A 10,701-nucleotide genomic window follows, 5' to 3' on the forward strand; every position below is an offset into this window, starting at 1 on the left:
ACTGTGTTAGAGAAGGGGGGGGGGGGGGCATATTCACAAAGTCTTTGTAGCCAATAGTTGCTCTTAAAAGGCAAGTATAGCAGTCATGTTTGAAATAAGTGTTCCTTCACGCTTGGAAATGCATCTAATCATTTGTAGCTGTGTTATGGACGAGTGCTTTTAAAGCCAAAGCGAACCTTGAAGTCAGACCTGCCAACTCGAGTGTTCCACATTTTGCTTTTCAACATCAAATCACATTTAATGATTTGTTACTCAAAATCAGCCGAGTCCAGACCTGATTGCAAAGAGGACCAGGTTTGGCGAGGTGAGAGTGTGTGAGGCCCAACCTTCAGTGGGAAATTCTTTCAACTATTGGCATTAAATGCAAATAAACTATTTAATGACATTTTTATTTCAATTGGCATTCTTTAAAATTTTTTTAAACCAAAATCACTGTGTTTTTCATATTTAAAGGCCAAAGAAAAAAGAAGCTTAACCATATCTTGGGTTCATTTTAAGCATTACATGAGATTCACTATTAAAATTCTGGACATAGGAACAGGAACATAACATTAACAGTAACTGATTGTGGTTTAAATATATATTAATTCATTTGAATTTGTAGATTCTCATTTCATTTTTTTACAAAAAGGTTGGCAGGTCATTCTTTCACTGACATCCTTTCTTAAGTTGTTGTTTTACAGATGTTTAGATAGCGTTTCATGCAACTATATTTATTATCATTATTCCAGCCAGACCTGATCGTGGCAGAATGGAGAACGCACTATTAGTACTGGAATCCGACATAATTACAATTTTGAGCTTAGCCAACAAGGCGCTTCAGAAGATGCATTCTGAAGAGGCGACGTGCATTATTTATTGGACCTTCATAATGTGTGCCTCGTTATAAGCCTCACTGATTGAGATACTCAGTTATTACATATCATGGAGATCCTGAACATCAAATTGGGTGTTCTTCACAAGTATTTTCTTGTTGTCTTCATAAGTGACAGCTAATGTATGTTACAACAAAAACAAGTCACATTTTCTGGAATAATTTAATGCAAATCGCTGAAGCACTCATTTTGTTTAAGCGCGGCTGTATACAATGAAAAGGGAACCCAAAAAAAAAGAGGAGATGGACTGAATCTTTTGTCTTTTGCTGCATATTAGAATATACCGCTTCCACTGGGCTGACATCAGATTATTCATACATGCACAGGAACAACTTTCCATTACTGTTTGTTGAGTCCTTTCTTTCATTTAAATACTTCCTGTTGAGAACATGACTGTCTCGTTTTCTGCCTTCATTCATTATCATTCACTTGTGGCGTTGAGTTGGTTAATGGCTGTGTTGAGGGATGTGAATTCGATGCAACGTAACATGTGATCCACGTTGGCAGGTCTGATCTAAGTTTAAAGGCACGTCGACCTTAAACGATTTGGCATTTTCAAATCGTATGACGACGTGTGACGAGGAGTCCTTGCGACGATAGCGAGTGTACTGGATGGCGACAGAGCTTTTCTCGAATCGCACACGGTTCTGTTGACGGCAAAGGTCAGCCCTTCAAAAAGTCAACCCCCCCCCCCCTCCATGAAAATCTGAGAATATTTTGTTTCTAAATATCCTGAAATGTACAGATCGAGCTAATTTAATTAAAGAACAAGCAACTGACAAAGGATTTAGATTAATAATTCATGATTAAACTATAACAGTAGCTGCTCTCATTTTGCCAACATATTTAAAAAAAAAAATTGTTTTATTTAAAAAAAAAAAAAAATGTTACAGACTTAATTGCTTTTTTTTTTGTCTTTTCTTTTTTAAACTATAACTGACTAACATTTATATTTAAACGGCATACTGGAGGGTCTTTATAGCGAAATCAAGCAATAGCAACGTGAACGGGACCCCGCCCCCCCCAATTCATGCCGTCTGTATGGAGGCTTTCAGTTGACGTTCTTCTCAGTTTGCTGCAACCTGCTGCCGTGTTCAAGCACATGTAAAAAATGTTTTCGTCCACACCACCTCGCCCTTTTTATACAAATGTCGATTCCACTGCTTCTGACTCTGAGGCAGAGCAATCCCCCTCCAACACACACACACACACACACACACACGGTCAGTTACCTTGAATTGGTGCAATGAACTGTACAAACCAACCCACTAGAATCTGTCTGTGTTTGACTTCGCCACAGAGCCAGCTCTCTAGTTCACAAGCAGTTGTGGCTTTAAGGGAGTCTCACGTGAAGTTCTATCTCTTGGGTAACTTTGTGTACTGTGTGTGTAAAGTGTACAAAAATGTTGCCCACTCGGCACTAAATGCAAATACTATGTTTTGTATCAGAGTGATCAGCATTTTCTTTGTGGATGAACTTTCAGTTTAAACTTCAGCATAGTTGGGAGTCATAATAGTTTATCTCAAAGGAAATGCTAAAGCACATTTTCGCTGTGTAAGGAACAGACTAAAATAGATTAGCCCTCAAACGTTGATTATGGGGCTGGTTTCCTCGAATAATCTTGAATATTAAAAATAATATTTTCTTCCGTCTTCCTCTTGATAGCCTCAGCGAATTTATCGTCAACTTAAACTTAATTTAGCACCCAAACCAGCCCCTAATCATGTTACATTCTGTTTCATCATCGTGAATGCTGTACATGAGTCGCCTGCCTGTGTAAAGGCAAAGTCCATTGTTTGTGGGGATTGTTTATTTGATGGTGATTCCTCAAAAAAGTGGAAGGAATCCTGATTATTTCATCGGCTAGTTTGGCTCTTAGTTTGCCTCTGCTGGTTATTGCATTTTACTCGGTGTTTGTAGAATACTTCAATATATACAAAGTAATTTTGTTTTTGTTTTTTATGTAAAAAGTTACAGTGAAGAGGCTTTCTGGCCATTTGATTTGTGTTTACATTTCCCACTCAGTTCAGGGTCATTGTAAATATAAACCTTGACCACAAATCTTCATTAAACCAGAGAAGTAATGTACATAATGTAGGTAGAATGATATCAAATTAAGTCATTCAATTTCAGCAATATAAATTACAAATGGGCCTTAATCGATGTGTCACTGAATTAAAAATTTGTATTTGCAGAATCTAGATTCTTTGTCAATGTAAATTTCCCCCATTCTTATGTTTTTGTGCCATTTTCAGGAACTAGCAGGAAGCAGGCGATGTTTCAGCTTGAGCTGCTCACTTGTCTAATTAATTGTTTGCTTAAAATACTGAATGTAATAGCAACTTTTAAAATTAACAGGTGATGTTAAATAATGAAGAATGATGAAAACAGAAAAGTCATTTCAAATAAAGAATCATTTGATGCTGGTTTTTTTTCCATACATTATTATTACTCACTTTAAATCTTTATCTTTTCGCTCATCTAAACAGAGTGAATCACGTATTTAACCTTTATTAAACACAGTTGTGCAGTCTGAATGTTAAATAGACCTTGCAGTATTTGTTAATTTTTCATGCATTTGCTCAAAGTCCACTCTTAACCCTTTTTGTCTGAGGGAATGTTGCAAAGCATTAAATGGGAATTGGGACTTTTGTTTTTTTAATAGCATTCACTCCATTGAGTACAGATGCACCTCAAAAAATGGAATAACATGGAAAATATTTTTTTTTTACAATAACTTAATTCAGAAAGCAAAACGTTTATATATTTTAGATTCATGAAACACCTGTAGATGACATGGACCTAAACCATCACTGACTGTGGACACTTGACACTGGATTGTCTCTACATCCTGCCTCCAGATTGTGGGTCCTGGATTTTCACACGAAATGCAAAATGTACTTTCATTTGAAGTTTTGAACACTGAGCAATCGTCCAGTTCTTCTTAAGCAAGGTAAAATGGTTCTGGTCTTGTCTCCGTTCCGTTCCGTTCCGGGAGTGGCTTGACATTAGAAATAAGGCATGTAGTCCATTTTCTGGACTCTGACTGCAGCCTCAGCCCCCTCCTGAGGAAGCCTCCCCAGGTTCCTGAAAGGCCTTTGCTTGGCAAACCTTTATTATTACTAATTAGTAATGACCTGTCCTATTTAGCATCTCACACAACATTCTAGTCACCACGTATTAAGAAGCGCTGCATACATTTCCACTGCTACGCAGATGCTGTTAGTTCAGCCGTCAGTTCAGGGGTTAGAATTCAAATATGCCTTTAAGACATTAGATCCTGGATGACCAAGAACTTCCTGTTATATTATCTAAATGGAACTGTATTGCATTGTATTGGTTCTTGGCCCAAAACATCTTAGAAATGTTTGTTATAGAGATGCAGTTGACCTAGACGGCATCGCTGTCAAGAATCTGGGGGTTATCTTCTATCACCAAGCTGCCAACTCTAAGTTGGTTTTCTACAAGATGAAAAACATACCTCAAGCAGAGCTATGAGTACAACATGCCTTTTATTTTGACTTGATACAGTAAGCGTAACGATACTTGACTAAGGATAGCATAATGATGGGCTTTGCTCTTCCTCGGTAAAATGCCCCTGTGGCAGGGCTGGAAATGGGATATTTTGATGAGGTGCTTTTGTCACTGTCAGTCAACACATGTTCATGCTCATGTGAGGTTGTGTGAGCTCAGGGGTTAGACAGGTGATTAAAACTGTGTATAATATACACACAAAAAAAACTTTGTGAATTATTATTCAGATGCGTCTCAACAAACAACTGGACTAGAGCATGAATAGTCGACGACATTGAGTGACTAAAGCAAAGCAAGCATTCGCCTTGGCAGCTGTTTGTGGCATACGCAATGTCTAATATTAGATAATAAGTGAGTACATTGGTTAAATACATTTATATTGCACAACACAATATGCAGATGCACATTTCCACCTACAAAGTGCCCTGTATACAGCGTCAACTTAAACTATTGCATTCAACTAGTAAGAATTTCTTTACACTATTTACATACCACTGTGAAATGAGTGTTACAAGCACCTTGTAGCACTGCAATATGCATATGAATTATGTAATAACACCACAATTTGTAATAACTTGCCGCATTTTGTAGCAAAATTCTGACGAAAATATAACAATTTGGTGCATTATGTAATAAACCGCCAAAATGACATATATGCTGCATTAACATAAATGGAAGTGGAATGAAGTTTATATTTATTTTTGTGTGTGTCTCCTGACATTACAGTGCACTGATAATGTTTGTGTGCGTAACATGCATTTTGTGCACTTTTTTCCTCTGAACTGTCAAACACACTCTGTATTATTATAATAAACAGTTACACTTGAATAAGTTTTGACTAATAAAACCTCTTACTAGTTATTAAAAGTAGTCTCAGCTATGAGTCATGATATAATGCTTAAAATCAATGTTGTTCTAACATCGTGTTTTTCTCAAATTTAGACATCAATTTTGGTGTTTCTTTACATAACGCACCAAATTATTGAATTTTCTTCTGCATTTTGTAATAACCGGTGCAATATATAACAATTTATTACAAAATGCGGTGTTATTACGTAATGCGGCGCTACACACTTGGAGCAGATGCTTGTAGTTCACGCCGCTGTGCTTTGCTTATCTCTTTGATTAGAATTAATTGATGACTTTCATCGACTCAGGGTTTTAAATTCAGCATGGCAGCAACTTAATCTGGATCATTAATGTGATGAGAGGTGATTTGGGTCTATTGGAGTTCTGATGTAATCCACATTTCTCTTTACTCTTTGCTCCTGTTCTGATGTAATCCACATTTCTCTTTACTCTTTGCTCCTGTTCTGATGTAATCCACATTTCTCTTTACTCTTTGCTCCTGTTCATCCTTGTGTTTCTCAGAGGTTAATCACATATGACAGTCCTTCATGGAGTTGTTCCGATCTGCTGATCTCCTCGACAGTGTTTCGTCTTTCATCCCTCTGTCCACGCCGGCCTGGAAGCTCCCATCAGAGGCGCTGCCATGACTCTAGGAGGGGTGATCAAATTTGACATGCTCATTGCAGCCCCCTGCATTATTAGCCACACGGTACGTAGTTTCGGCACAAGGTTCCAATCGAGATGAGAAAAAAAATCATTCGATTTTTAAGGATTTAGATGTATCTGTAGATTATGTCCATACTCACAACGCGACTAGTCGCAGTCTGTTTCCCTGAGACTTCATTCCTTTTAGCTTTCTCTTCTAATTCCAGTTTCTCTGTGATCGACAGGGTCCTGGCTGTGAGATCTTTCACAGCGCTTTCAAGGTGAAGAACTTGTCTGGCCAGTCTTTAAAAGGGAAAGAAATGTAATCGAGTTTTTCGTTAGCCACCATTCACTGTTAAATTGGCTTGTTTTTTAAAAGCTTTCCCTACCTTAGAAACTGTTCCCCGCCCTCCAGACTATGACCGGAGATGTTCCTCTGCTCACTGGATGTCACGGGAGGCTTTCCCAGTAATCCTGTCCCATAATTAATTCCAAGATTGTTCAGTTCAGCAGAAAGCGCATCCTGACAAAAACGGGATGAGCGTCATTAAACACAGCTTTGTCTGGATTCTCCTTCTAGCATGTATTATAATTTAAGGATGGGGGGTGTATTCTGTACAAATAGCACATCGTCGTCACATTTCATGTTGAGCTGCGTAGAGAATTAAACAAACCCTCTTTTCCTCCAGGTCAATTTTCATCCTCTCTTTTTCGTGCTTGTCTAGGATTTTGTTCCCGTCGCGGTCAAACCTGGAGAACGCTGCGGATATTTCATGATCAGCATGCCCCATCCTGCGAGATGAGCAGAGTGGTGTGCGTTACCCGTTTCACTCCAGTTTAGCGTGTACTCCTCTGTTTGATATTTATTCTCTTACTCTTTCAGCGTTTCTCTGAAGTCTTTGAATTCAATTTCTCCAGGTCCAGATCTTAGCGCTTTCTGAACATCTGATATTTCCTCCTTTTTAAGTTTCAACTTGATGAATGTCTTCATGTAGCTCTAAATGACAAAGAAAATCAATTTGCTCATATCTTGTAAAAGCAGCCATAGATGGCTATGTTTTGGGGGTTTTCACCTGTTTGATGATATCAGAAATCTGTAGCTCGTCTTTTTGAGATGAGAGTTCATCCTTAACCTCAGAATATGTGTCATTTATGATGGCCAGGAACATGTTCTGAGAGACAGACACACAAAGAGATGATAGATATCTAAAACCTCCGGACTAAATCCTCTTTTGCAGTCGACCCACTTACCAGTAGAACAAAGAAAACAAAGAACACGTAGGTGACAAAGTAGATTGGCCCAAGGACTCTGTTAGCGCGATCAATGGCATTGTAATCAAAGTCTCCAAGAATAATCCTAAACTGTGTGAAGCTGCGCAGAGACCAAAGGAAAAGCGACGATTAATTCATGATCAATCATCCCATTTACACAGTTTTGCGCTTTATATTTCCCGAGCCGTTGTTTCTCACATGCACTTGGCGAAGGTGCTAAAAGATTCGACCTCGCTCCCAAAGAGCAAGTATCCAAGTTGAGCGTAAGCAAAGAACACGATGAAAAACATAATGGCAAAACCCAAGATGTCTTTAGCACAGCGGCCCAGCGTGGAGGACAGCTGAGTCATGGTTTTGTTAAAACTGATGTACTTGAATACCTGCAGAAAGAGAGAGAGTGAGTGTTCGAACGAGAGCGTTTTATGAGAAAGCTTTTGAATGTCTCCTTTACCTTAATCCACGCAAAGAACAAGTTCACGGCGTTCATGTTGTTGTACTGCGTTTGCCAGAAGGCCAGAAACTCAAAATCGGCATAGATATCAGGTTGTTCCAGCAACTTGCCAAGCAACTTGTCCACTTTGACAGTTCGGAAAACGTTGAACACGATGGCGACGGTGGCAAGCTACACGGGGGGGGGGGATAGGTTACTTCCTTGAGGTCGCGCAGAAGAAGAGATATTTGAGACGAGTCAGAATCACATTTTTCTCACCAGTATAACGACGATGTCCAGGATGTTCCAGATGCTTTTGAAATAGGAGAACTTGTGTATGCGCAGCTCAAGGACTTCCTCCACTACGTAATAGAGAATGAATACGCAGAAGACCATCTCACAGCCGAGGATGAAGTAATCCCAGTGGGTGATGTAGCGGATCAGTTTCACTGTCCTTATCTGGTAGGACGGGATCGCTCCACCGGTTGCCAGGAATTCAACCACCAACCTTAAAGAGGCAAGCAAAACTTTGGCGCGCCAACGTTGTGGGCACTCGCAGCTGGGCAAGCTCTCCATTGCCGATTGGCCCTCTTTACCTGATGACGCAGAACATGTTGATGTTTGCGTTGTACGTGGAGAAGTCCACGAAGACTCCTCTGGTCCCTCGGTCGAGCCAAAGGTTGTCCACCAATTCCTTCAGCAAGACGGCGCTCTCCTCTTTGACCCGTGCCAAGTCTAGATAGTACCCTGCGCCGCTGTACGAGGTCAACAAGCCCCAATGAGACGAACCTCGGATCTCTTTCTCCGTGTGATAAGTCCAGCTGTGGAGAAGCGAGACACTTTTTTGTTAATCTAACCTCACCCCAGAAGTAACCCGGTAAGGAGAACATGGAGCATCTTACGCGGTGCCATTGACGAGGCCAAAGTCAAGATCGTCCTCCTTCTTGTCACTGTAAACATCAAAACATCCCACGATCTCTTCTTTGAAGTCATTGTGGACCTTGCAGGAGTTGTTCAGAACCTTGATCTGCCTCATTCTGGGGACTCCCAGCAGCATGTTCTCGTAATAGATGAAGGACTGGTCTCCGCTGTCCAGGGACCGGTTGTTATACCATTTAGTCCAGTAAAGACCGTCCAGTAACGGGCCCTGGGCGTACTGCTCATGCAAGGAGAGGATGGAAGCCGTTTTTGGATTAAATTAAAGAGAACTTTTTCAACATGGAGGGAATGAAAACAGAGGAAGACTCACGGTCCAGAAGTCGGCCATGGTGCCAATGGACTGGAACTTCAGCCCGCGTTCTCCGGCTGTGTTCACAAACAGGTCTGTCATGGCTTTGGTATAGTAGTAGGTGCTCGAACTCGTCATCCCATAAGTCACTGGAAGGCAGTGCGATCACAGAGTCAACGCACCGTCATTGATTCTCTAGAAACGTTGCCCCATTCAAAAGGCAAAGATAAGACGGCTCAGGCGCAGACACGACGGGCCTCAGTGAAGATTGCTGTTCGGCTGTGTTTACGCCAACGCAGCCGAATAGAACCAGATTCGGGGCCGTCATTTGTTTGCAGAGAGGACAAGCGGGCCTGACACAAATGGCCTCAGCAAACAGTGTAAATCTAACCCGGACAAAGCAACAAAGGACGCGTCCAAATGCTCTTATCGCTAAAAGGCCAAAGCAAAGATGCCCATGTGGCTTTCAGTCCGAATGCTCAGCGGCACAAAGACTTTCCGGCAGACGGTAAATCAGCTGTCAAAGGTGAGCCGTATACAGTAGCATCCAAACGATGAGCGCTTTGAACAGGTGGGTAGCAGCGCTGGAACAAAACGTTTCATGAGGAGACGCGAGACACATCAACAGCAGCTCATCAAACAAAATGTGAGCGACGTGAATGCGCTTGAATTGGGTAAAGTTTGATGCAGGATTTTAAAATCTCTCTTTGAATCTTTAAGGTGCACGAAACAAAATGGGAATATAAGACGGACCAAGAATGACATGCAAACGCTGTTCAACAATGGTTCTACGGGTGTCGGGAAACGACAGCGGATTGTACTAGCAGGGAACGTACGGAGGCATATGTCCACCAGGAACACCAAATACACCAGCAACTCTCTGAGCGTGGTTCGGACGAACAGCTCTCTGTTGTTGGAAGTGTTTTCTGTCAGCGTGGTGGCCCACAAGCCTAAAGGGGGGGGGGGGGGGGGGGGGGGTACAGTGGAAGATATATTTCATTTTCAACTCTGGGTTCAAATAACGCAGCACAGTATGAATACTCCATCCTCAAAAAAACATAAAATACATTTACAGTATCATGTCATCTCAATCCACTAAGTTATATTTTCCCAATATAAAGACTTTTGATGATGCAAATAAAAAAAATGCAACTAAGAAATCAACTTTGTATTCTAATAAAGGAAAACATTATTTAACATAAAATATTATTTTGTAAATTCACATTACGTGCATTATTTAAAACAGACCCCATATTTTAATATAATTAGGCATTCTCTGTATCCATGGAAACACAAAGCGAGTTGTAAACTCATCTGACTCCTACTTTTGATCAACCAGCAGCAGCGTCTCTGTTTCTTCGCCGGCCGTCGGTCCGTGGCGGGCGGTTCCAGGTCATACGCGCTGTCCACGCTGGAGCCCTGGAAGGGGGGCTGGGGGTTGTAGATGGTGCTGATTGCTCTGGGCAGAGGTGGAGGGGTGCCACCGAAGCCCCGGTTCACCCAGGCCCCATTGCCCACGCTGTCCAACTCACACTCCACCTGCCCGGTCAGGTGGCTGTCGGCGCGATTGTTCAGGCGCTTCATGCCGTTTGGGGTGCGTTTGCCTGAGCAGACTGATGCTCTGCGGGGCAGAGGCGTGCCGGCAGCTTTTGAACACCCGCTTGGATGACGTCGCTTTTGTTGAGGGAGGAGGAGCCACTGGTTCTACAGCGCTGACTTGAGATCTGACTTTACCTTCAGTCAATTCAGCCTGTAAATGATCTGGTGGCATCCATGTGTCAGTTGTCTTGCCCAAGGACACTTCGACATGCGGACAGCTGGGATTCGAACCACCAACCTGCTGATCACTGGACGGCCGGCTGTACCA

General features: G+C 41.6%; 1 protein-coding gene across 1 annotated transcript; it reads right to left on the minus strand.

The window, feature by feature from the left end:
* Nucleotides 1-5,788: 5,788 nt before the first annotated feature.
* On the minus strand, nt 5,789-10,418 carry pkd2l1 (polycystic kidney disease 2-like 1). The gene is made up of 15 exons (XM_068741557.1): nt 10,160-10,418; nt 9,671-9,784; nt 8,856-8,983; nt 8,509-8,762; nt 8,203-8,427; nt 7,886-8,114; nt 7,628-7,798; nt 7,375-7,556; nt 7,156-7,276; nt 6,978-7,076; nt 6,780-6,901; nt 6,579-6,696; nt 6,294-6,427; nt 6,066-6,207; nt 5,789-5,908 (listed from the first exon to the last, which is right to left on the minus strand). Exons 1-15 carry the CDS (start codon nt 10,416-10,418, stop codon nt 5,789-5,791), a joined length of 2,418 nt encoding a protein of 805 aa, XP_068597658.1.
* Between the last annotated feature and the right edge of the window lie 283 nt (nt 10,419-10,701).

Source organism: Brachionichthys hirsutus, chromosome 7, assembly GCF_040956055.1.
Source record: "Brachionichthys hirsutus isolate HB-005 chromosome 7, CSIRO-AGI_Bhir_v1, whole genome shotgun sequence".
NCBI lineage: Eukaryota > Metazoa > Chordata > Actinopteri > Lophiiformes > Brachionichthyidae > Brachionichthys > Brachionichthys hirsutus.

Bases quoted from the DNA above. Each gene is read 5' to 3' on its own strand.
- pkd2l1 (XM_068741557.1), bottom strand. From the start codon at position 10,418: ATGAAGCGCCTGAACAATCGCGCCGACAGCCACCTGACCGGGCAGGTG. The intron at 7,799-7,885 runs GTGAGAAAAATG...CCCCCCGTGTAG, and splicing joins TGGACATCGTCGTTATACTG to CTTGCCACCGTCGCCATCGT. The intron at 6,208-6,293 runs GTAGGGAAAGCT...TCCCTTTTAAAG, and splicing joins GGCGGGGAACAGTTTCTAAG to ACTGGCCAGACAAGTTCTTC.